Raw genomic sequence first — 27,853 nt, 5'->3', positions numbered from 1 at the left:
GCTGTCCTCACAGCAAATTTATTTATTTATTTATTTTTCTTTCCTGAACCAGAAAGCAAGTCTGTTGGAATTAAATATCCTATATATATTTTAAAACAACCCCCCGTCACATTTTTATGCAAGGACAGGGCCTTAATTCAACACTTCAGGTTTAAACAGACATTTTTCTTTTTTGTCAAAAACACCATTTGACATGTGGTTAATTTTCCTTGAATGTCACTTTACAAATGCTGCCTTCCTCACATCCATTTTCTGAACCTTTCCAAAGACTGAGTCATGTTTCTAATGCACAGGCATTTAAAATAAAAGGTCCTTTGAAACTGACATGAGCTAGGAGAGAGAGAGAGAGGGCTTTTTGGAAGAGTTTGCCTGTTATATTTTGTTGCAAAATAGTAAAACGCTTGCCACACGGATTGGAGTGCAGTTCTTTCCTATTTCACAGATCTTGCCTGACACAGCCTGTCATTCAAGGAGGAATGCCCCCATTTGCTGGAACACAACCTGAAAATGGATGAACATAGCTGGGTCTTACTGGAAGCAAATTGTGTACAGTTGAAAGGATGGACAGGGCATCAGTGCACAGTCATTTTTAAATGCAGAACACTTTCTTTTTCAATGGGAAATTCTGAGCTGGCAGCATAGCAGCGCTGCCTTTGACTTCTTTTCTCTGGTGGAAATGAAGAAATTAACGGGCAGCAATTCTTGGGGTATTCTGTGTTTCATCTCGCCCCATATGTGCTTAGCAAAAACAGCGCAGCCATTATTTTCGTGACTGCAAAACAGTTTTGATGCAAAGCAATAAAGCTCAACAGAGCTAGCGCAGCCATTCTGCTGGTGACTGCTGAGATGCGGTTTGGTGATGTAGGGGAGTTCTGCTGGGCTGGTAAATGTACCCCACATTAAGGTTCTGGGCTCCTTTATCTAAGAACTCATACGTTATCGACTGTCTTCTTTTGCCCGCATTGTCTTGCAAACAATCAAAGATCCCTAACATTGGCTGTGGCCAACCCGAGACTGTTTACAGAGGAGAAATTGATGGAAATAGCATAATGTAATTTTTAATGGTGAATATATGATTTGTGTATTGGTTTTAGTTGATGTATTAATATAACGTAGGATGTGAACTGATAAGTTGATGTTCTGTAATAATGTAAATTTGTGATATTGTAATCTGTATGTTTATTAATCAATTTAAATTTTAATATGCATAGTGAGAAGAGTTTTAATTGACTGTAACATGCTTTACTTAATTTTTTTTTTTTTAAATGAAATTGAAGTAAAAAATGTCTGGAGTTCTGTTTATCAAAACCCTGCTCAATTTGGGAATCGTGGAATTACTTGTTGTGAAGAATGGGTAGTGGGGTTAATAATTGGCATCCCAGGACTTGGCAGCCACTTCTGTGCCTGCTTCTACTTGTGTAGGTGCCAACAGACGAAGAAGTGAGATATGTTATCCTGCCGTGGGCACAGACACATCTGCACATGAAAAGCATGTTCCAATGTTACGTAGGAAGATTGGGAAGAGTTATTCCCTCTTTCTCTTTTATGTCAAGTTGTGAATCCCAAGGAGTGTGGTATTGTGACAAAATGACCATCTGGTGAGGGTGGGATAGACTGAGGTTTTTTGATTGTTATTCATTCCGAATGGTGCAAGTAATTATGTTGCTGAAATGAGGTCTGCTAATCAGACCTCTTTCATAAATGGGCATGCCTAAATTATAGTGCACACATGTGTATTTTATGGGCAGGTTACATGTGCCCTGAGCCCCTTGCTCTGTAGTGGCACAGGAATGGTTCAAAGGTCATATATGCATCCATGGCACCTGTTGGGATACAATGATCCTGCAGACAGAGCTGGCTTTTTAATCTTCTAAAAATCTGATGTAAATTGTAATAATTGTATCCCCCTGGTGACACCTACATATTTAAGTGTAAGCCATGCCCAGTTGTGGCATGGTGACCCATAAGAGCATACAATTATACAGCCACAATAATTTGATATTACACTAGTGTCAGCTCGGTAAACAGGGCCAGCTATGACAGGACTGACGTGCATTTATGTCTGATCTGATTGTCTCCACTACAGCCAGGTGTAACAATAGGCAGGATGCTGCCCCTTTGATTCTCCTGCAGGAAGGGTAACATCTCCACTCAAGGCATAGGAGGTAACACCATATGGTACCCCAGGGAACCATGCTTCAAAGGCAGACACTGACATAACAACATACTCCCTCACACTAGGGTGCTGCCACTGGAGTCCCTTTGAAGTCAGTAGACATGATATAAGGGACACTTAAATTACCCTGAAACAGAAGGTAGGCCTGGAGAATGTTCCCACCATCTTGAATTCTGTTAGGGCTCTCCTTTTTTTCTGTCTCCTCCATATCTTGCGGGTGAGGTATTCTGGGTGTGATATCAGAAGGCAAAGGACACTTGTTACAACAATCAGGAATAGTCCCCTTACAGCAGATTTGCTTCGGACCAAACTCTTGTGACATTTTACCTTTAGAGGAAAGTGGCACCTCTTCATTCTCTGTTTCATCTTTGGGCTTCTACAAAGACAAGAGGAATTCACTAGACCGCAGTTGGAAGTATCGGCCAATTCAAAGTCCTCTGCCATATCAGTGAAGACAGAAGGAATCCAATCGAGAGGAGAGCTTTGTCCCCTAACAATGGGACAATGAGGTGACTGCTCACTGCTGGCTACACTAGAATCGGGACCCTGCAACTGGCGGTGAAATATCCCCTGTAGGTGCAAGCCAGACTCGCTAGAGTAGGATTACAGAACACACTGACTACCTTGTCCTGGAACCCCTGCATTGTCAATCCCAGAAGCCTCAGAATCAAGGTAGTCTTCGACATGCATGCAATTGTCACTGCTGAACAGCACCGCATTGCTGGGACCTGTTGCTACCGCTTGGCACCGAGGTTGCCCAAACTTCTGGTTTGATGCATCATTGAGCCCAAAGACAAGAACTGTGGTACTGTGAAGAAGCCTTGTTCGCCAGTCCACTTTTTGGAATTATAGTGACTTTTAAGCCACCTTGTTCTTAAAGACATATCCTTTGAACAGTGACATTTTGCATATCTTGCGCTTGAACACCCCTGCTCATCTACCAGTAGTGCCCTTTCACCAAAAGTCTACATTCTCTCTGTTCTTTTACATGTGTGGTTTTCTTAGTGGGTTCTGGCTAGTTTTTTTGTGCATTTTATTGTTTGAAAAAATGTCTATATTTATATAGATCCTTAAGTGTACGTTCTTTTATGTTGGACTATTTTACTTGGTTGGGTTGCTACTGTTTTCAGCTCAGACTCCTCCTGAAGTGTATAGCCTGTCCTCGAGCTGCGCTGCCAGAGAAGGAGAATGAGGTTTACTGGTCTATTTTAATTAATGTATGTATTTATTTATTTATTGTCTGTGTCTACTTCACCTGTATGATTGGGGTTACTGTGCTTAATAGTAGCCTGTCTGGGGCAAAGTCAGCACTACTGTAGGCACTACTCATCCCTGTACTCCTGCAGAGCAGTAGTAATTTTGTCACAAGTATTCCCTAGTGTGTCCCTCAAATTCTGAATCCCAGGTTTCAGTCCTGGATAATCATACGTAAGGGTGTTTGCACCTGTCCCATCTTGGCCACAGGTGTGCAAATCCTGGCACATGAATATCTGAAGATCCAAGAGGCTACCCTTTTTGTGGGAGAATCTGCACATAGTAGAAGAACCTTTGGCAATGAAGACAATGCAAATATTGCAAAGGATTCACAGCTTCTTTGCACTACGAGGGGCAATCTTGTGGCTACCCACACAGCACCAACTGCAGGAATGTGGCCTTTTCTGCAGGGCCCCTGACTACTTTGTCTAGGCCAGAGTATTGGGGGCAAGGGCTGCTGACTTGCCAGAGTAGAGGTGCCCTGGAGTGCGGTCCCTCATTGCTGTTCTGTGGGTGGAAGTGGGCCTCCTAATCTAGGCACTGCAAAGAACAGCCTACTCTCCAGCACATAACTGGCGCCCGGCAATTCAGGTTGTGGGCAAGCGTGCGAGAGGTTTCTAGGAGAAGAAGGATGCGGAGGTGAATTTTCAACATCGGAGAAGAACAAATGATGGAGAAGCTTTCTTCACTTTTCGGTAAAGCACAATTTTCCTTATGTATAAGATTAACATAGACTTGATTATTTTGCTGGGGTCTTTTGACAGGTTCGCTCATTGCTACACCCCCTCGCTCCTCCCATTAGGTGACTTTCCTGCTTCCTTTTTAGTTTGGGCTATTAGGTGTCACTTATGTTGCCTATGAGCCAAAACTATTGCATTAGAGTACAGATAGGGAGAAATGACATATGAGGAGGGATACAGTCTGTATGTGTTGTCTGGATATGTGCCCACCCATTGACTGTCCATGGCCATGCTAATCCCTATGGCCATTCCCACACATTCCTGCCCTCCCCGGCCAAAACACCTCCTCATGGGAACTCTGAGCTTGCTTTAATCAAGCCTTGCCATCAAACTTTGCACTCAAAGTGCCTGACAGTGTTGTCTCAAAACAGTATTTTGAGAGTTAATGACTTCATTGGAGTCATAAACTCACCACTGGTGGATCGATCCACCAGGAAAGTGTATGCCGCGTACATCAGACTACAGGCACCAATCTGTGATAACTACAAGGAGCCCTGACTTAAACCCTCCACTCCCCAAGCACCCACGGACATCATTGGGCACCAAGAGATCTCTCTTCGCTCCAAACTCCAACCCAATTAAGGACTTATACTAACCAGCCTTGATAAAAACCTTTATGGTCGAAACATGTGTCGAAACACGTGTCGGCACCACATGTAAAACAGTGTTAACACACCTTGACATTTAACTGTACAGGGGACAGTTGAGCAACTTATTAAGGAAAAGACAAAAGACAATAAAAATGAATGATTAACAATGAAATTTGTGGAGTCTACCTACTTACTCTGCTGAGTGGGGACAACCCTTTATATTCACAACACCTGAGCCAATCGAGTAGAAGCTAACACCAAGCTACCATCATTATTTTGTGTTCCTTCTACTTGCGGCTGTATTGAATTCTCCTTTTGATAGGTTGCCACTTGATGGGCCGGGTTTTTGGCATGGCCTTTTGGCTGGTACTTCTCCATGGCCTCTGGGGGGGGGGGGAGGTGCTGTGCTCAGCTCCCACCCAGAGAACCAGGGTTCTCCGGGAACTATTGAGCCTTTGTGTGGGCCGGCCTGCATATTGCAAGAGAATGGTTATGGTGCTCAGCTAAGCCTATATTACGCTCCACACTAACTGAGCATTGACCAGAAACCTCACTCGGTGTGTGTTGTGTGTGTGTCTCTCTGGGAATGGTTGTATGTGTTTGCGATTCTGTTTGTGTCTGCATCTTCGCCTCTTCCATATTCTTGGAGTGTGTATGTGTGTAGGTAAAGACAGACATGTTGTAATGCATTTAGGCTTGTTTGTTTAAGTCTATTGTTGTATGTCTATGCAGCGATCCAACTACGAAAATATTTCGGCGGTTATAACCCTTCAAATTTTGGGGTTAACTTCAGGGACAGTGCGGCAGGGGCAAACGTACTTGCATGGGGCAATCTAATTTCTTTACACATCCTAATGAGACTATGCTGGTTCAGCTTCAATGTTACAAGCAGTTAACTCCCCCTTCACAGCTGAACCCACGCACTTAGGGACTGCTCTGAGAATGAGCTGTCTCCTGCCCCCTCTCTACCCTTCCAATCACTCCCCTGGCATGCAAGTGCTAAGACCCCATACGGATTTCAATTGCCGAAAAATGTAGGCATACGAATGCAGGTGCGAGCAGTGAAATGCGTAAGATTGGTGATTGCTGGGCAGGCGCCTTCCTCTTCTGTGCCCTGATCTATCTTGCCACGGGTTTGCAGGTCAGCCAGGACAAGTCAACAGACCCCGACATTTCGGGGGTGGGAGCTAAAGCCCAGTCTGCCCAATGATCGCTGCGCCGCTGTGCCTAGGTTTCTTTGGGCATGTCTATGCTCACGTATGTGGGCGCGCATTCGCCTGCTTCTGTGCTTTCTATGTGTTTGTATTCTGCACGTGCTTGTGTACCTCTATGTGAGTCTGGGCACGTATTTCTTCTGCTTGCTTCCGCCCATACATGTGTTTGTGTCTCTGCAGGTATTGGTGTGTGTGTGGGCGCCCGTGCGTATATGTTTGTCCATATATATATATATATGTGCGTGTGTTTGTATCTGTTCTTCTGTTTGCGTCTGGCTGCTGCCTGTGTCTCATCCCCCTCGTGCTTCGTCGGTTTCACAATGCGTGGAAGTCTGGGTTTCCCTTAGACGCTGCTCTGTTACTTGGGAACTGCGTCTGAGGGCTCGGGTTGGGTCTCCCTGGGTGAACACGTGACCTGGCATGAGCCCGAGGGATTGAGGGAGGGTGGAGGGGAGAGGGAGGGTGGAGGGGAGAGGTAGAGGGAAGTGGATGAAGTGAGAGCGCCAAAGGAGGAGAGCGATAAAGCGAGAAAGAAAGAGAGCCGCAAGGAACGTGCAGGGGAAGAGAGAGATGAGAGTGGAAGACAAAGGGAGAGACGAAAATACTGAGAGAGGGAGAAAGAGATACAGGAAGAGAGAAAAGGAGAGAGAAAGGAAGGAAGGAAGGAAGGAAGGAAGGAAGGAAGGAAGGAAGGAAGGAAGGAAGGAAGGAAGGAAGGAAGGAAGGAAGGAAGGAAGGAAGGAAGGAAGGAAGGAAGGAAGGAAGGAAGGAAGGAAGGAAGGAAGGAAGGAAGGAAGGAAGGAAGGAAGGAAGGAAGGAAGGAAGGAAGGAAGGAAGGAAGGAAGGAAGGAAGGGCATTTTGTGAGAGGGGAGGTTGGAGGGGAGAGGTAGAGGTTAGTGGATGAATTGAGAGCGCCAACGGAGGAGAGCGATAAAGCAAGAGGAAGCGAAAAAGAAAGAGAGAGATGAGATTGGAAGACAAAGGGAGAGACGAAAATACTGAGAGAGGGAGAAAGAGATACAGGAAGAGAGACAAGGAGAGAGAAATACGAGGAGGGAGGAAGGGGGAAGTGAGGGAGGAAGAAGGGAGGGAGGGAGGAAGGAAGGAAGGAAGGAAGGAAGGAAGGAAGGAAGGAAGGAAGGAAGGAAGGAAGGAAGGAAGGAAGGAAGGAAGGAAGGAAGGAAGGAAGGAAGGAAGGAAGGAAGGAAGGAAGGAAGGAAGGAAGGAAGGAAGGAAGGGCATTTTGTGAGAGGGGAGGTTGGAGGGGAGAGGTAGAGGTTAGTGGATGAATTGAGAGCGCCAACGGAGGAGAGCGATAAAGCAAGAGGAAGCGAGAAAGAAAGAGAGAGATGAGAGTGGAAGACAAAGGGAGAGACGAAAATACTGAGAGAGGGAGAAAGAGATACAGGAAGAGAGACAAGGAGAGAGAAATACGAGGAGGGAGGAAGGGGGAAGAGAGGGAGGAAGAAGGGAGGAAGGGAGGAAGGGAGGGAGGAAGGAAGGAAGGAAGGAAGGAAGGAAGGAAGGAAGGAAGGAAGGAAGGAAGGAAGGAAGGAAGGAAGGAAGGAAGGAAGGAAGGAAGGAAGGAAGGAAGGAAGGAAGGAAGGAAGGAAGGAAGGAAGGAAGGAAGGAAGGAAGGAAGGAAGGAAGGAAGGAAGGAAGGGCATTTCGTGAGAGAACGTGCAAAATAAGAGACAGTAAGAAATAGGAGGGAAAGGATAGATAGCTGAGACAGAGAAAGGGGAACGAGAAGAAAGAGGGACAACGAAAAACGAGAGGTGAGAAAAAAGGAGCGGGGAGAACGAGAAAATAAATGCCCAAACCTAGAGAGGGGGCACGAGTGAGAGAGAAAGAGAGATTGCAAAGTACATTATCAGAAGAGAGGCGAATAAAGGTAGAGTGTGATAGGTAGAACGGGCGAGGGAGAGGTAGAGTGATGTTCAGAGCGCGTGAGACACCCGGATGATGAAGGGACTTGTTGGAGACATGTCCAGGAAGGAAACCGAGGGGAAGTGGGAAACCCTTACATTAGGGGCCGACACATAAGAAAGCGACGCGCTGAACGAGGCGAGACGTGATAGAAAGAGCTGGCAAAGGGCCGGGAGTGAGGAGGGAGAGAGGGGAGCGAGGAGGGGCCGCGGGAGGGAGGCCGGCGGGGCGGGAGTTGGGAGAGAGGGGAGGAGAGGCAGAGGGAGTGGAAGGGAAGGATGGATTTCCAGCGCCAGCCGCCAGCATCGGGAAGACTGTGAGCAGCGCAAATAACAACAGCTTCCACCGGCGGCAGCCACAGGCACCCGGACCAACCGCAACGCAGCCCGGAGCCAGCAGCCTGCAGGGCCGGAGCAACTTACCGCTAACTTTCCGCTCCTGCCGCTGCCTACCTGCACCTGCTGCTCGGGGCGCGCCCGCCCCCTCTGCTCGCGCCCCCCCCTGGAGCCATGCCTTGCCTGGGGACCCCCGTGCACGCGAGGTCCGGTCGCTGGGGCTGAGCCGCAGCCCAGCCTTTCTTCTGCCCCTCCACGCGGACCCCCGGGGAAGATGCCTGTCATGAAAGGACTACTGGCCCCACAGAACACCTTCCTGGACACCATCGCCACCAGGTTCGACGGCACCCGTAAGTATGTGCCCCCCCCCAAATCTAGGCGGGGAACCCCCCTTGGGGGGTCTGTTTTGGCAGTCACTGACCTGACGCTTGCATCAGAGCAGGACTTTACAACTCTGCTATTGGAAGCTATTCGAGTCACCACAACGCACAAAGCCCATATCCCTACCCCCCGACCGTCCCACCCGGATAGCATGCTGTGTTAAAATAGACATCTGCAGGTGTGCATCACGTGGTCCAGGGCTTCAGATCCCACCTGCTCTGCTGCGCACATTTCCCAGTTCGACTACACGATTGCCATTTAAACGGGTAATGACGGCGCCCGGTACTGAAGCCCCCGCGCTGCCTGCTTGGCCAACCTTAGGGCAGGGACGCACCCTCCTGCCATTGTCCCTGCGCCAGCAGTGCCAGCGTGAGACGCTGCCCGTCTGATCCCGGTCCAGGAGAAGCTCCTGGAGCCGGGGAAGCAAGTTCTTTGTCTCGCGCAACAAGAGACGGGGAACAAAGAGAGGTCTTTAATCTCCAGGGCAGCGAGAGTGTGTGTGTGTGTCTGCGTGCGCCCCTGGACACTCGTGCCACCCGACCGACAGCGTGCGTGCCCCCTGTTTCCTTCTGCAAACCTGAGCTCCCCTTTGATCCTGCAGGGTAGGAGAGGACGCTGTGCACAGAGCGGCGTGCCTGCTGCCAGCCGTGTGCATTGTACACTGCCAGGCACAGGGGAACTTGGGTAAAATACGGATTGCCCTTGCGCATGGCACCTTTCCCAAGCGCACGCTGCCCCCATGCCGCTGGACTGGGAGGCTGTGTGTTGTGTTCTAGCCCCCCCCCCCCCCAATTCAGGATATCCTCCCTCCACCTCTCCCCCCACGCCAGTCTCAGACCAAGAACAACACCTCCACGGTGCTCCGAGCGAGGCCCCTAGCAGAGCCCTGGGCAGCGATTTGCCTGGTAAATGATGTGTACATCTGTCAGGAAATCCCTGCGCTGGACTGCCTGTCCCCATACCAATGAAGGGGCAGATCAACATAGCCAGAAGGGCGGGAAGCTGGAGCAAGGTTAACCCCTTACCTCCTCTCCCCTGCTTGCAGACCCTCGCTTAGTGGATTTGTATGACAGCAACACCCACCCACCCCCAGCACTGTTTTACTATGCATATGTAAAATGTCATAGCACACGATTGTTGTTACTTGCATATGAAATGCCACTGTGCATGTTTAAGTTGCCGCGTTTGTCATTTTGTAACATGCGTTACTGTACGTTGCAAAGCAGCATGTGAGCACCCGAAGTTCCCATGCGATGATTACATGTTCGTGTCTGGGGGCTGGCTTCACCCGGGGCCTCGCGTTCGATGAAGGCTCATTTCTTGAAGGCCCGCCCGGCAGAGCTCATCGGAGCGTGCATGCGAGAGGCCGCTTTTGAGACGAGATGTGTCTATGCAGAGGTGGAGCCGAGGGATTTTCAGCACCACGGACAGAGCTCGGCTAAGCCACTTCGTATCTTCCAAACCTCCCGCGCGCAGAGGAAAGGGGGTTGCGTACGTGGCATTTATTTCACATCATTGCGATCTCCTGTGAGAGAGCTTGCTCCTATAACTCCAACTGGCAACCCATTGGCCTCTAGGCGCTAGGGAGAATGGAGTGTGAAGATTCGGTGCTCCAGGAACCTCCAGTAAGCTTTATGCTATTGTACGTCTAACCCTTTGAAGTGGGCAAGAGCATAAACTGTGAGGCCCCTTTAATCCTTGGCCTCTTTGCTGTGATCACACGCGGTAGAATGAACAGATGGTGGTTCCCTGAGAACTATGGAACGGGGCACGTGTAGTGTGCCCATTTGTTTCAGGAGGATGCTTGTGCTATTGCAGGCATTCCTGGGCCCCGTGTTATAGTTCGATATCAGGCCAGAAGTTCTCCGAGTGGATGCGTGCCGGCTTCAAGGCGCTTTGAGTTACACGCAGGCCGCAGGTTCACATTCACCGAGTTGGATCCTAGCAACGATTTGAATAACTGTAAAGAGGCAGCTCGCTTTGTGGGTCCTGATATGTACATTGGCAAAGTATATAATTACCACGTATACATATATCTTTCCACATATGTGCTCGTGGAAACACAGCCACACACACGGAATTACATACACACTTCATGGGAAATAATCTAGTTCACTCATGGAAACGCAGAGGGTGATCTGGCCCTGCCCTTCACCATGGCACAGCTTAAATGCAGTGCCCCTGCACAGAGAAGGTTTGCAGTCTTCTCCGAGTGCGCCTTTTTTCAGACACGTTGTGCGCACCTGTCCCCCCGCCATGAAAATCATATGCAAACTTCCCCCCGCTTCCTTCCAGCCCAGCAAGTCACTTTACAAACACGCGGGGACTTAAGAAAACACAGGCGTGATTCACCGCAGGCTTTCCTGCCATACCCATTCACTCATCATAGGGTCTCTGCCCCCCCATTCACCAGCTGCCCTTCCTCACCCATTCTCACCATGTCCCTCTATCACACTCTCCCTGTTGCTCCTCCTCACTATATCCCTCTAATCACATGCTCCCTGTTTCTCCTCCTCACTCTGTCCCTCTATCACACTCTCCCTGTTTCTCCTCCTCACTCTGTCCCTCTATCACACTCTCCATGTTTCTCCTCCTCACTATGTCCCTCTATAACAGTCTCCCTGTTTCTCCTCCTCACTAGGTCCCTCTATCACATGCTCCCTGTTTCTCCTCCTCACTCTGTCCCTCTATCACACTCTCTCTGTTTCTCCTCCTCACTCTGTCCCTCTATCACACTCTCCCTGTTTCTCCCCCTCCCTACGTCCCTCTATCACATGCTCCCTGTTTCTTCTCCTCACTCTGTCCCTCTATCACACTCTCTCTGTTTCTCCTCCTCACTCTGTCCCTCTATCACATTCTCCCTGTCTCTCCTCCTCACCAGGTCCCTCTATCACATGCTCCCTGTTTCTCCTCCTTACTCTGTCCCTCTATATGTCACACTCTCCCTGTTTCTCTATTCACCAGATGCTCTTTATCGCTCATTCTCACCACGTCCCTCTGTTTATCACGCTCCCTGTTTGTCCTCCTCACTTTGTCCCTTTATTTATCACACTTTGCCTGTTTCTCCTCATCAATATGTCCCCCATTCACCGGAATACTCACAATGTTCCTCTGTTTTTCACACTCGCTCTGTTTCTCCTCCTCAGTATGTCCCTCCAACAGAGGTTCGTTATCTCTCATTCTCACTCACATTGTCCCTCTATTTATCATACTTTATATGTTTCTCCTTTCACAATGTCCTTCCATCAGACTCTCTCTGTTTCTCCTTCTCACTGTGTCCCCCTATCACACTCTCTCTGTGTCTCCTCTCACTATGTCCTCCTATCACACCCTTTCTGTGTCTCCTTCTCACGCTGTCCTTCTATCACACTCTCTCTGTTTCTCCTTATCACTATGTCCCTCTATCACACTCTCTCTGTTTATCCTTCTCACTATGTCACTCTATAACACTCTTTCTGTTTCTCCTTCACACTATGTCCCTCTATCACACTCTCTCTGTTTCTCCTTCTCACTATGTCCCTCTATCACACTCTCTCTGTTTATCCTTCTCACTATGTCCCTCTATCAGACTCTCTCTGTTTATCCTTCTCACTATGTCACTCTATAACACTCTTTCTGTTTCTCCTTCACACTATGTCCCCCTATCACACTCTCTCTGTTTCTCCTTCTCACTATGTTCCTTCATTGAACGGATTCTCTTTGTTCCTTATTATCACTATGTCAATGTATTCATAACCCTTTCCAAGTTTCTCCTTCTATGCCCCTCTATTTATCACACAATCCCTGTTACTCCTCCTCACCATGTCCCATATTCACCAGAGGCTCTCTTTATCACTCATTTCCACTATGTCCCTCTATTTATCACACTCTCTCTGTTTACCCCATATTATCACTGTAGCCCCTATTTATAATTCTGTCTCTGTTTCTCCTTCTCACCATGTCCCTCCAGTCACCTGAGGCCCTTTATTTCTCATGCTCACTATTTCCCTCTATTCATCATACTCTCTCTGTGTCACCTCCTCGCTTTGTCCCTCATTTTATCGCAGGGTCTCCGCCTCTCATCACCCACATGTTCCTTTATTTGTACTCATCTGTTATGCGTACAGCTCACCCTCCTTTTCCCCTGTTTCTGCTATTCAGTGCCTCTCTTAGTACTTCCTACAGCCCGCCTGACCGCACTTCCGACCTCGTGTACACTTCTACGTCACCATTTCCAGAAGCACCCGTGCAATTGTATCGGAACCCACGTTTGGCCGTTTCTCCAAAGGGGCCTAGGACTGAATGAGGGGGGTCTACAGCTGTCTCCCACCCGTGCCACAGGACTCTGGGTCACCCTTCTCCCAATGACACACGTTTCAGTAGCACTAAATCCACGCCCTTAATTCTCCCAAGTGCCTCGAGGTGTGCCGAATAACAGTGTGCGCTGCAGAAAAATAGCTAAGATAAGGCCTTCTACTGCTACTAATACTACTGCTGATACTCCCGTTGATAACTAGTAGTGTCACTAGAATCAGTCATATTAGCACTAATGCTAGTAGTACTTATTCTGCCGTTGCTACACCTATTCCTATGAATACATTCAGTATCACCTTTATAGTAACACTACGACCACTTTTAATTATGTTGCATAGTATTGCTATATGTAATATGACTGCGCTGTAATTTACCGGGTATGACTTGGCAGTCTTGAGCTGCCCACCTCCCGATTATATCAAACTGTAACTCTAATGTAAACTTGAACGAAGAGAGTAACATGCATGCAACCATAACCCAAGAGTAACATGCATGCAACCATAACCCAAGAGTAACTTGTATGATCAGTAACCGTAACCGTTTGCAGTGAGAATAACATGTATCTGTAATCTAACATTAGTAATGCGAGTAACATGCATGTAACTGCAACCAAGCACCGAGAGTAACAGGCATGGGCGTACATTTTGGGGGGGACAGGGGTGTTTGTCCCCCCAACTTTCATGGCACACCATTTTGTTCCCATTCATTTGGCTGGGGCACATTTTCTTCAGATGTCATGTCCCCCCCAACATTTTCAGCAAAGTTACTCCACTGGTAACATGTATGCAACTGTACTCTCATGCCGCAAGAGTAACATGTATGTAACAGCGCCCTGATGCTTGAGGGCTTGGTACGCTATATAAATGTAAAAGAAAATAAAGGAAATAAAATAAACAACCAGCATTTATGCTATGGTTACTAAGGGGAACACTACAGTAATACTTGAATTATCACTGATAGTATTAATAGTATTACCACTTCGATCCACTACAACACGTAGTACTTACACTTTTGATGGTACTTCTATTTCCACTACTTTGAATTATGCAACGTCTTCAAGTGTTAACCCTGTGAATGCTGCAGCTAGCCTGACTAATACTTGTATTTGTAAATCAACCACTGTTTGCAATACTCCCCAGTATACAGTGCTTTACAAGCAAGTAACAAAATACAGGCCAGAATAATACTCCCACACTGCTACCACTGATATGCTGTCCCGACTAAAAGAAGAAATACCATCCCTACTACTACCACACTTAGTACTTCTACTATTGATCCTGTTACTACTGCCACCAAAACCGCTGCTTCTTAAAGCTTGCCAATGCGACGGCTACAACCACAAATACTCACACAGCGTCATCGGCATCATTAGAATGGATAACACTGATAAGGAGTGACATAGTTTAATAGTTAAACTTTACACACTCACTAAAACATCTTAAATTACATTCATTTCTAATAAAACATACATACTAGCAAGACGATATAATGTAGAATTCATGTACACGATTATACAATTTCAAATGTTCTTGAGTACTGCATTTGGGAGAGAACGAGGCCACGCTCTGGTCTGTGCCACGCTGAGGGCAGGGCAGGCCACTGAAAAGGGGACAATTTGCAAACGCCCAGTAACTGTGCCAAGAATGAAGCGAGAAGGCCACTCCCCACCAGGTACACCAATGAGTGACTTGGTTGCTTGAGAGTGCAAGTGCGGCTGTGCTGATTGGTGGGCAAGTCCAAGGTGTTTTTCTCATGGTGATCTGGGACCGATGGTGGGAGAGGGTGCATAGAGGTAGATTGTAGAAAGGGCTCAGCCATAGGGTGGCCAACTATCCCGTATTTTGCGGAGTAGATGTGCGGGACGCAGGTTGTCCCGACTTGCCTTGTTCCCTGGAGTGTGACTCTCGGGAGACAGCATCCAGCACAGCCACTCTGCAAACTGAAGTGGTCATCTACACACCAAGGCGCTGCCGCCTGCTGCTGCCGCTTGCTGCTGCCGCCTGCTGCTGCCTGCTGCTGCCACCTGCTGCCGCCTGCTGCTGCCTGCAGTTTTCTTTCTCTGGGTGGCTCCGCGGCCTGCCTCCTTTTGTCTTGCTGCTAACGCTCTGAACATGTCTTCATTCCAATGCTAATGCGCTGTTCCTGGGGTTGTGATGGTCATGTTTCCAGTTAAAATACGTGACCATCACCTCCCAAGGACAAACCATTTGCATTGCAATGAAGCCAGGTGTTAAAAGCCATTAACAAATTGTTTAAATTACAAATGGGGCGGGCCAAACGTGAATGACGCTGTGATGTCTTCATCGCCTTGTGGGCAAGTGTCCCGCAAAAGGATCTAAAAAAGTTGGCCATCCTACTCAGCCAGGCGTGTCTTCTTTCGGAGTCTGGACTGGAGGATAGGAGCTCTCTAGAGACCCCCTCAGTGGTGAGCCACTTCGGCCTCATGATAGTGCAACGAGAGTGCTTCTCCAGGAGCTGGACGCAGGAACATTAAGACCTTGAGATGAAGACCTTCCTGCGAGAGCAGGTGCTGTATCCTAGCTCTCTTACAAAAGATTTATGGAATGACACCCGGAGCCAGAGCGAATACATGGTGCTGCTTCTGAACACAATGAGGCTTTAAGCAGTTCTTGTTCCCATTCTAGGGGGTCCCACCTTGAGTTTCCCCACTTTGGAAACGTTTTCTGCCGGAGATTTTACCTGGACGGCCACTCGGTTCAGGTAGTGCCTCCCTCTGTGGCACGACCAGGAGGAGCTACATCATTTACCTTTTCCAATACCTGACACTAGAGCAGTTGGCACAGGGCCAATAAGAGGGGGTTGTTAGGCAAGATGTAGTGCCTAACCAGTCCCAACAAGAGAAAAGCGAGGCAGGGGTTATAACGGATGATGGGCTAGAAGGGGTCTTCAGTGAGCATGGACTGTGAGTGCACTCAAACCTGAGTGCTTACCTTCATTCAAAGCACCCCAACCGTTAACCTAAACTCAAACTAGGGGTTCACAGCAAATAAAAGAAGCTGGCATTGGAGGGCTACTACGCTCCCATCTGCATGGTTCAGTATTGTTTCTTTTTGATCCAAAGTACTGCAGTGTCTCTGCATAGCCCCTCCCTCCCCCTGCTTCCTGTCACGTGTCCATACGTGTGCTCTCTTTCCCTCTCTCTCTCTCACTCACTCTCTCTCTCTCTGAGGTACATTTTCAACTTCCTACTTTCTGTCTTAAAATCCATCCGTAGGCTTGCCCCCCGCCGCCACTATCTGACTGGCACTACCTTTCACTACTCTCGTCCGCGCAACTTCCACTCTAGCACCCGCCTTAATCTCTCTGTTCCGTGCCCACCCCTGCGCATCTTCTCGCGTTCTTTCCTTCTCCATCCTTGCTTCTCACCTTGGAACCCACAACCCTTGCCTCAAAAGCACCACTACCAGCCACTCCTTTAAATCTGCCCTGAAGCTCCAGCTCCTAAGTCTAGAAAGAGCCCCCTTAACTCCCTGGCTCCTCGCTCACCCTCCTTGACCCCCCCACTCTACCTCTTACGCTTTCTGGAGCTTGTACACATCATTTCACTGCGCCAAAGCGTACACGAGAAAGTGGGAAAATACGGTCCATTCCCAGCGCCATTGCATGAGAAATATAATGAACCTTCTTGGCGGTCTTTAATCGATCATTTCCGGTCAGTCTGCAAACAGGGCACTCATGAAATTATTCTGCCATTCTGTTGCTGGGGTGCAGGATCTTTCACAACACCGAGAGGTCGAAGTTAGAATTCTTGGCTCAACCACTTGGTTTACGTAGAACTCATGATACTGCTTCTACTAACATCCCTACAGCTAGTACTATTACGACAGTGACTACGATTAATAGTATGTCTAACATTTTTATATGAGAAAATTCCATATGTACAAGGATATGTGTCAGTTTTAACACTGTAGCATGTGGCGGGCTTGAGCTAGCCGAGCCGAGCTAAGGCTACATGAAGTGAGCGCCTCCCGGGAGGGGTTAGAGCCATTACGCTTAGTCCTGGCCCAAAACACAGGGTTTAATGCTATTAGCACCTGTCTCATGGAGATACAAAGGAAATAAAAAAAAATAAAGAAGTTATTAAGAAAACAAAAAAACACAGTTTCGGCCTAGTCCTCATTCATTTTCCAAAAGACAAAACAAGGTCAATTTCTGCTTGACCGCCCAGCAAAAAGCGCTGGATGGAATTGGACCAGGTACCAAACAACTTGGGCACAAAGCGTTGACTCGATTTCCAGGGGATGGGGGCAGGTTCTGGAGTTATTGCATCAAGTAATTTAGAAATATTTGACAGAGGAGGGTGTGCCCCCTTATCCCAAATTATAAGTATATCTCCCATGGTGCATTGCAGCTGACAGGCTTTTCAGGACTGAAATTCCACCATATTTTAGGGTTTGATACAAGAGATAACCATGGGTATACCCACCGCTACCTGAAAATGAAAAGGAAGAAAAATGCTATTTGCAGGTCAGAAACAATGAACTACCATCAGGCTAGAGGTGAGGGTGAGGCAACTCCATGTGAAATTTGGGAGTTGGAGGGACACTAGGGGTGGAGTTAAGAACACGAGGCACATGGTATCCAGTTACATTTTTGAAAACACATTTTTAAAATGCCATTTACTTGAAACAAAAATGCAGGAAAAAAAATTCTATTTTATTTTTTATTTTGTTTTCTTTTTGTTTCGTTAGTAAAAAAAAAGTGTCAATAAAAAAAATGGGGGGTTGGGAGACCCCCCCCATTAAAAAAATTAAATAAAAAAAAACATTCAATTTTTTTTCCGGCATTTTTGTGTCGACAAAATGCCATTTCGAAAATATGATGTTCGAAAATGTCACTATAAACCGAAGCACATATGTTTTTTTTGATAGCTGCAGTTATTCGACGGGATGAAAGTGCTTCACGGAAACAATGACTGTCAGGGGGGGAATGGGAGAAGAGTGGGGAGGTGAGGAGGACTTGAGGGGCTGTGGGGAGCAGGCACAGATGAGGGGGGCACTTGGTGTGTGCCAAGGAGGGCAGGGAAGCATTTTTCTTTGCTTGTCGGTTTTCTCAGATAACTACAGACAACTTCAACTATCTGTACTACATAGTTATACCCGTGGGTAGGGGGAAAAAGTTATAAAATATGTATATTGTTACAGCTACAGTGAGGTAAGGGGTAAAAAATCACTGGCCATGCCCAAATGTATTTTTTAAACTATAAAGTGGGCACAGCCGAATCCCCTAGCTAGTGGGCCCGATACCTGTGCATAGTGGACACGGCCAAAGACTGTGGCCCCTGGCCATGGCCGAATGGCTGAAACAATGGTATAACAAAACCCTTGAAATTAACTGAAAAAACGTTGGCTAAGTTTAGTTACGTTAAGCAGATTTATCGCAAACAAAACCCTTACAATTCAGTGCATTTGGGAAGTCACGACCGGCGAGTTCCCATTGTAAAGCCCATGAGCACAAACATATTATAAGAGAAGTGAGCCAAAATAACATACAAGATGGCATTATGGAGGACATAGCACTATGGAGGACATCAAAGGGAATGTGCCCAGTTAAGCCAGTCGTGACTTCCCAAATGTGCTGAATTTCAAGGGTTTTGTTGCGCTAAATCTGCCCAACTTTAACTAAAGTATTTCAATATATATATATATATTTTTTTGGGTGTTTATAATTAACAATGTCTGATTGTTACCGCTGCTATAGTTTAGGGAAATGACTTCACACGGCCTCTCCTACAAGCTCTTGCATACATGTGCAAGTTTTGCTCACGGAGTGAAAATGGTAGGGGTCAAGAAATACCTGAAATGTATTCCATGGAATGTGAATGGCCCCCCTAACCTGATCAAAAGCAAACATGTTTTCAGTTTTTTTGGGCAGTTTGGGTGCAGATGTGGCCGTGCTTCAAGGCACTCATTTGACACAGGATGAATCTGATAAATATTGCAGAGGTTGGGGTCGGTCAAGTATTTCAAACTGTATCTATTTCTCATTCAATGGGTGTTGCCATATTACTGTGGAAAAAGTTACCTGCCATTGTACTCTCAAAGAAAAATATTAAAGAAGTTGAGTGGTCTCACTACATCTAAGAATGCAGGAATCAGAATTGATAATACGCAACGTATGTGCCTCCTCGGTCTATGGGAAAATATGTTTTAATGATTTGTCTGAATACTTAGGAACCGTGCACAATGACAATATGAGACTTGGAGGGGATTTTAATGGGGTGAGAGAGCCACATTTGGACAGGAGTAGGAGGTGCCCCAAGCAATTGATGGTCAGTCTGGACAATAGAGTGTTACAAGACCTTATACATGAGTTTAACCTATCTGGTGCTCAGCAATTAGATAACCCCACAACTAGGAAGTATACGTTTTTCTCTGGGCCCATGATGTGAACTGTAGATTGGATATGATGTTGTCTTCCGGTGATCATGCTTAAAAAACAAACTCTTGGAAACTAAATGCTTCGCTGCTGGATAATGACGTAATTAGGGAGAAGCTAGTCGGGGAGGCGGGATTGTTGATGGAGCAGAATAGGGATGGTGTTATGGATAATCACATAATATGGGAGGCCTTTAAATATAGCATGCACTCATTCCTGATTGGATTCTCCAGTAAAACCAAAAGGCAGAGATAGCAAGAGACAGTGAAACTGGAGGAAGCCATTACAATCTGGGAAAAAGAATATACAAATAACAGGTGGATCTTGGAGGCAAACAAATATTGTCAAGGAATGCTGAATTCTTATTGTTCAGAACAAGATGTTCATTCTACAAGGATGGAGAAAAACGCTGCCGCTGGTTGGCTCCATGCCTAAAGGTGATACCCAGTGAGAAAGCTATTAATGTTAACCAGATGGGTAATGATGGCGTCACATACAATCCAGGAAACATAAACAATGAATTTCAATTGTTTTTAGAGAAGTTATATACAAAGGAAAGACCGGTTGATGATGATGCCCTTAATGCATTCCCCCAGAAAAGAAGTTTCCAAAAACTAACAGAAGAAGAGAAGAAGAACTTGAAGGGAGAGATGAAAATATAAGAGTTGCTTAAGGCAACTAACAGCTTGAAAGATGGAAATCCCCAGGCGCTTGTCAGTTCCCAACAGAGTTTTACAAGGTTATGCCAGAGGTAGTGTTTGAAGCATTTAAAGACACGTTGGCAACATCAATGAAGCACAATGAATGTCCTTCAATGTTATGACATGCAGATATAACTCTGGTTCCCAAAAAGGAGAAAGACAGATTATTGCTGAGTGGTTACAGACCAATTAGTCTGATAAATACACACTGTAAACCTCTGTCCAAACTTGTGGCTAAGAGAATAGAAACGCTGCTAGCAAAGGTACTTAATGTGAATCAAACTGGATTTGTAAAGGGCAGGTACTCAGCGACCAATATACAGATGTTATTACTTACAATATCAGAAGGTAAGAAATTGGAGACAGTAGTTTCAGTCCTATCACTGGCTGCAGAGAAAGCTTTTGACAGAATAGACTGGAGATTTCTTTTAAAGACTGTGGAAGAGCTGGTGTTTGGTCAGGGAATTCTGAAATGGATTAGTGTTTTACACAAATCCGACAGCATCAGTGTTTCACGAATGGTCTTAAATCTGGTTCTTTTAATTTAGAATGAGGAACACTTCAAGGATTTCCACTCTCTCTGTCGTCCTTTGTGATAACTCTTGAACCTTTGGCAGAGTGGATCAGATGGGATGGTTACCAGACAATTCATCGAAAAAAATTGGTCGACTGGACAAATGGTCGAATCAATTTCGTCGAAAACCAAATGGTCGAATTTTTTTTAAAATTATTTTTACCCTTTTTTTTGGGGGGGGTCCCCCCAACCTCTTTTTTTACTAAAAAAAACCTTTTTTCCCTAAACTACAACCTTCAAAATAAATATTTAAATTTAAAAAAAATCGACCATTTGGTTTTCGACGAAATTACGTCGACCAAATGTCCTGTCGACCAAATGTCCTGTCGACCAATTGTTGTCGATGAAATGTTCGGACACCGATGAGATAGCTAGATGCTGGAGTGAATGTTGGAGGTGCAGAACAAAAGCTATGGCTTTATGCAGACGACTTACTTTTGGTGTTGCAAAATATGGACGTTTCTGTGCCAAAGCTAATGGAGAACATTGAGGAGTTTGGTTGACTTTCAGGGTATAAAATTAACTGGCCAAAATCTGGGACCACTCAAGTTACATAACAATAGTTGCAGAGAGGATGTGGGGGCTTTGAGTTTTATTGGTGTCCCCACAAGCTAAGGTGCCTTGTAGTTTGGCTAAAATAAAAACATGATGAAAGAGAATATGGTACTGGCGATTACTGAATTAAAAGACGATTTGGATAGATGGTCTGCATTGGAACTGTCTCTGTGGGGAAAAAGTAATGCAATTAAGATGACAGCCACACCTAGGATCACTTACTAACTGGCAATGAGTCCTCTCTTCTAGGAAAGTCCTCTTTAAGGAAATAAAGCACTGCAGGGATTTCCTTGGGATGGGATAACCTCCCAGACTGAGTTTATTGTAGGTGCAACAGCCGCTTGGTAAAGGAGGTTTCAGCGTACCTAACTTTGAGTTGTACCACTTACCTTCTCGATTGTTCATGTGTTACCATTTTTGGAGGACAACCCAGATGAGTGGGCAATAGCTTCGGCGAGTAAGATGGTGTTGTTCGTTCCCAGGGCTATGCTAATAGCCGTAGCGAAGGGTAATGACAACAGTGATCTTTCTGCTTTTTAAGATAGTGCTGGAAGAATATTTCTCAAGGATTGGGCTCAGATATTGTCTATCTGGGAAGGCATTGTTACCGTGTAACCCCGAAATAACTGTGAAGGTGAAAACATTGTATTGGCCTTACTGGCATTTGGCCGTGGTTGACAAGATTGAAGCTGTATTCGTGAGTGTGAAGTGGCTAACGTTTGGGATGCTAAAAGAGAGGAAAGGTTTGGAAAGTTGATCGTTTGGTAAATATAGACTCTTATAGAATATTATTTCTAAGACATATGGAACTGGTAAGGAGGAGATGTTGATGGATGATGTGGGGAAGGTCTTGTTACGAATTGGTGAAGACGTCATGTAGCGTCAGTGGTGTATTCCTTATTCTAAAAACAGAGGACAATGCAATCCTGGGCTATTGTCAAAATGGTGGTTAGGTCAAGAAATATCTGATATTAATGGGGTTGAATAGTATGAAGTTGTCTTCCCTCAAATTGGGGGTCGGGGCATGTCAGATCAAGATTCTATACAGAGTTTTCTGGACACCAGCTACTGTGTTTAACAGAGGTCTCTGTGACTTTGAATTATGCTGGCGATGCAGACACAGGAAATGTAGTACAGAACGTATGTTGTGGGACTTTTGCAAAATCAGTAATTTTTTTCCAGATGTAACAAGTTCCATTAGAACCCTGAAGGGGGGTGCCAGCCAATCACGAGGGTCGGAATGCAGGCTCTACTGCATGGTATTCCCGCATTCCGAGCTGCCTCAGCAGGCAGTGATCCCTTCCCTTACACTCTCCCCATTCCCCTTCACCATAGCATCTGTGTAGTTTCCTACACAGGTGCAAATGGTGATAACAAAAAAAAATGGAACATCCCTTTCCAGCGCGGGCCGGCACTGGCAGTGCTGCTGTGAACCTCAGTCCGTTTTCCATGCTGATGACGTCAAAGTCATCAACATGAAAAGCAGAATGATGCTTTCAGCAACACAGCATTGCTCAGACGGGCTCGAGGGAATGGTAAGTTTCTATTTTTTAAATAAAATAAAGACATTAGCACCCATGTAGCAAACTACACAGCTATTAATAGCAATATGCCCCTCAGTGGCAGGCAGAACCTGTAGGTAACAGCACCTTCAACCCTCGTTAAGGGACCCTTGCTGCGTACGGTCGCTAAACTTGGGCAGCCGGTCGTTACCTAAAGTGTCCTCCCGCCACTTGGGGGCATATCGCCTCATTAATACTGTACTTACTGCGCATGGCTCTAGATTTCATTTTTAACTCTCTCGTTTTGGGCGGTGATACGTAATTGGAAGAGTTGTCTTTTGCACTTAAGTGTTTTGCGTACAGAGCAGCTACAATAGCAAACATTTTCCTTGAAGGGGTGGAACGTTATTTACTCTGCAACTAAGATGGAATGGGTTCAGGAACTCTGCATAATGTCCCTGAGAGCGTTCGGTGGAATCCCTCTAAGGAACTTTCCCTCTAGGACGATCTTTGTTCTGTTCATTATGGTTGTTGGGAAGAGGAATATGGTAGTGAGCTGTTTGTTTCTTTGTATATTGTTAACATAATCTCTAATAAACATGTTAATGACCAAAAAAGGGATTGCCAGTGGATTTCTGCAATGGCTTTGCTTCACTGTTCAATGGCGAACAGTGGTGCTGCGATAGCCCTTTTTGGATGGGTGGGTTCTCAGGCAACCATGCATACTTCAGCTTTTGGGTGGGCTGGCAATCCCCGATCGCTACACGCCTGTCCTGGTCTCACAATCAGGTTCTGCCCAAAATATGCTAAAGTCTCAAAATGGCATCGACATCCCTCTCAACCTCCATATGGAGCGTGGGAGAACCATGGGAAGTGCATTCATGACACGTGACACGTGATATGTTACGTTGGTGCTGAAAAAAATGGCTTTTCAATAATCATACATTTTTTTTCTTCTTCAAAATAGCCAACGAGATCAGTTTAAGAAGTTGATATACCTATAAGCTTAAGGAATTTTATCTTAAAGATAACTTTACTACAATCCTGTTGGGTTCCTTTATTTCAGGCGGTTATTAATATGATGTATATCATTATTAATAATGATAATTATTGGTAGTAATAGAAATAGTAGTAGTAGTGATAATAGTAATGCATTGTTATATATAATAATAACCTAACAATTGTAATAATAATAATAATATTAATACTTATATGGTGTCCGGCAACAATTATTCTTATTGTTATTCTTAATTAGAATAATACCAATACTGAAACTATTACTACTACTGCTATTACTACTTCTAATAATAATAATTATAATGTAATAATAAAAGCAGTACTTATTTTGTATTAAAAAATATCCAAACCATTTTGGTAATCTCTTCTTCCTTTCCATGGCTGCCACTCGAGGAGGCGTACGGGAACAAGCTTTATTCCAACGCGAGTGGCCGGTCGAGGTACTCGGCGGCAACCAGTGCCTTGTCAGACTGGAAAGGACCTGGGAAGGGCCAATTAGATTGTTTATGACATTCTGATTGTCCCTCACCGGGTACTAATAATTAAAATGACCATGCACACATATTTACACAGAGGGTGCTGAAAGTCCTTATTGTGGAACATGTCCAAGGTGTAAATGAAACAGAGCTGCTGTGCCCTGCTGCTGTTCATATTGCAGACATGAATTGCAAGAACCATAGAGCATTGCATAGTCTAGGCGTTTACAACAATAATGCTCAGTGAAAAAGCTGGGATTGGAAAATCATAAAGTCTGTCAATTAGAGTCCAAGTGGGTATTACGATTCACATCTTATGCACTGTATGGCCTGAATGTTGATCTAGAAATGTGTGTGTTTCTGAATGAATGACTCACATCTGTTCAGTGTGTACATCAATCTGTATTTGAGCAATGAAACAATTATTGCAACTAGCCTGGGTTGCTGGAGGCAATATAGACTCTAGAGAAATGTCTGACACCGTCAGTAACTGCACAAATGGAGGCTGAATTGGTTGTGGGTATTCTGTACGTAATGACTGAATACAGAGTTTGAATTTAAGGCATATAGTTAACCGTTATGATTTTGTCATTGATTTTAAAGTTCACAATGATATACAATATACATTCTTTAGAGAAAGATAAAACATCTATTGATCGATGATGCTATAACTGATTAATTAAGAAGACAATAAAAAACGATGGAAGTTATAACCATGTTTTCAAGTGCAGTAACTGTGATGCAATTGACAACACCGATGCGTGCTTTTGGATCTAGAGAAAGCGCTTAGTAAAGTGCATTACTCAGAAATATGGAAGGTGTTGATGCTTTGCTCCATGAAATTCAGAATTCATGCATTTATGATAGACTTACTTCAAGGCAATGACAAACAAGGCAGTAGCTAGTAAATTCCCATTACTAACGGACCTATGAATTGCATTGCCATGCAACAACAGACAGCCTAATGACCTAATGAAAAATACAACCTGCTTATCTGACATCAGGCCGTCAATCACACAATTAATTTGCTTCAGGTTTAGCGGGGGAGTATTGGATCTGCTGTCCAATTGGCATTCTAGACTAAGAGAAGGCCAAGTACACTTCATGACATAGAGCTTTGGGGTGGAGAAACGGTTCCTTGTCAGTTATGAAAGAAATTTAAATCTCCTTAACTCACCCGATACTCCTGCAAGGCTCTTCAAAATGTTGTACGCACCTGGGACTTGATCACTAAAGCACCCTAAAATCCACAGGTTTTGGGGAAAAGTGATGAGAAAACTGAGTGGTATAAATATAGAGTTTATGTGATGTCTTCTTATGGTAAGGTGCTAATCCCTTAATATGTATAAGACACATTCAGTAGTGCTCATGCCCTTTGGGTCAGAGAAAAATAGGGATTTGTTAAAACATGATCCACTATTATCCTTAAAACAGTTAAAAGCAATTATTGTGCATGGGTGGATGAGAATGCTTTCAAGGGGGTACAAGAAGAACATACTTCTAAGCACGCCCAACATATGCAAATAAAGGCAATGAGCAACAAAGGGAGATCAAGTGTTTTGCTCAGGATCACACAATTTTGTCAGGAATGGAAGCCAAAAATAAAACCTGGGGGGTTCATAGTTAAAAAGGAGGGCCCAGAAGCAGGCCTTGTTTATCAGGAGCTAGAATTTTGCAGTCGTGCATGGAGGGTGTGGTACACCTGCACATGGTCATTGTGTTTATATTTTGCAGTAACCAGGGCAGGTGTGAGACTGGGGTTGCGTTAATACTGTAACTGAGAGTCTATTCAGAATTTGAGACACAGGAAGGGTAGTGGAGGAGGTCTGGCAGCTGCACTCCCTGTTCAGTTATTTGGAAGCAACTCCATCCCTCTGCTCTCTCACTATTTCCCCATAGATGGCCATAGGCACGCAGGCTAGTGGTTGAGAATGTCAGACTCACCCAACCGATATTTCTCCCAATGAACTTAATTGTCCATGCATATCTCTGCAGGTTACACATAATATCATTGGGCTATTTTACAGGTGTAATCCCATTAACTCTGGAGAGTCAGTGATGACTTGAGCCTGGTTAGAGCCACATGCTTGACCCTGGCTCGACTCAAGTGCCTTTGTGAAAGAAGAGCCCAACTGGAGCCGAGCCATGCATCAACTTATTCTGTTACATTCACAGGGTAAATGAAAGTGATACTGACACCCAGTGACTGTTAAAAGAACTTATTGCAGTCATCTACTTGTACAGAGTACTTTGTTTATCTCTTGCCAAGAATTAATTGCATGTTGGTGCAAAACGAAATGTGCAATGGGAACGTGTGTCTCCTGAAACCTGAAAAACTGCAAACTGTGCAATGAGAAAACCTGGCTTCCACACTTGACCAATAAATGCAATTCTGGACAAATCACTCTACTTAAGTGGGTCATATTTCCTTCGGCGGCCCCAATTGATCACTTAGATGTGATTCTGTTTAATGTGCATTACACAAAGGCTGGATTCATGCAGTGTATCAAACTAAAATGCCTGTTTCAAAGATAACACCAATATTGATTGTTTATAATGAGCACAATACAGGCTGAAATATAACTTAACTTGCTCATTGCCCTGTCACTTAGGTGCCTTGTTTAGCTTTTAACAGAAAAATGAAGTAGACGATGCACTGCACTCTTTGGTGGGTACGAGGGTTTGCCTTGGGCGTTTCATTTTCTGTATAAAGGGCTTGGTGAAACAATTTATGTTGCTTTCCCCTGGCTATGGGCAGTGACCATGGCATCTCCATGTACTTGACTAGACATGAGGCTTTCCACCTGTCACACAGCCCCAGCATCTGGGACATTTGGGTGCTGCCTGTTACTCTCACTCGTGCCTTTTGAAAGACTAATACCTCCCTTAGGGTTGAAGCCTGCTAAAAGATGGGCACTATAACCAGCCCAAAGTCTGTGTAAAGAAATATCTACAAGTAGCTGACCTTTACATGCAGTTGTGTTGTTGTGCGTCCCTGGATATATAGGCCTTTCTTGGTTAGTAGTAGTTGGTCTTTGTTTGTCATTACCTGCGGCCAGTACCATGGCCTATACGTAGAAGGCATGCATTTTGTGTACATTGGCCCCTCTACAAAATGACTAGATGACCTACGTTCTTGGCAATAGGGGCCACTAGAGGGGTCAAACATGGCTAAAGTTATTTGATTGCAATTGCAATTGACTTCAATGTTGCCGGCTCAACATTTTTTGGTATCAAATGTCACAGATTTTATATGTGTGTTTTTTATTTATGTTTGTGGTTTGTATATCATCTGTTTTCCCTTTTTTTAATATACATTATACCTTTTTGGGGAATAATAGCAAACATGTCATAAAAATGTATTGGTTTATTGATTACTCCATAACATTTATGAAATGACATTTATCGGAAATGTTATTGTTTTATTGATGATTTAGTGATCAAGCGGGTTACATATAAATAACCTCTAAGAGGTATATTATATGTACTTTATGCTATTTCAAATTTTCCCTGGTAGGAACGCTTTCTCTGTGCCGGTGTGTGTCCAAGTCTTGAAAGCACAGTTGCAAAATAAAGGGATTGTTTAAGCAGACATCACATTGCATTATTTTGCATATAGTGTTCCAGTTCCATTCAGGATGGTGAAACTAAAGCCAGAATCATTTCTTTGCCGAACATGCGGTTTTGTATTTTGTCATGGTTGGTTTATATTGTGA

At 45.1% G+C, this 27,853-nt stretch overlaps 1 protein-coding gene across 2 annotated transcripts in view; it reads left to right on the top strand.

Moving 5' to 3' along the window:
* Positions 1-8,159: 8,159 nt before the first annotated feature.
* LOC138488656 (potassium voltage-gated channel subfamily H member 8-like) overlaps positions 8,160-27,853 on the top strand; it is a 1,777,142-nt gene continuing 1,757,448 nt past the window's right edge. For both annotated transcript variants that reach the window (XM_069615829.1, XM_069615828.1), the window contains exon 1: positions 8,160-8,589. In XM_069615829.1, the coding sequence (XP_069471930.1) occupies positions 8,514-8,589 (76 nt within the window). In that variant the 5' untranslated portion in view covers positions 8,160-8,513. The remainder of the gene's footprint in view (positions 8,590-27,853) is intronic.

The sequence above is a fragment of the Ambystoma mexicanum genome, chromosome 9, assembly GCF_040938575.1.
Source record: "Ambystoma mexicanum isolate Mex_15411 chromosome 9, UKY_AmexF1_1, whole genome shotgun sequence".
Classification (NCBI taxonomy): Eukaryota; Metazoa; Chordata; class Amphibia; order Caudata; family Ambystomatidae; genus Ambystoma; species Ambystoma mexicanum.
Note: the sequence above shows the minus strand (reverse complement) of the source record. Positions and strands in the feature narration are given on the sequence as shown.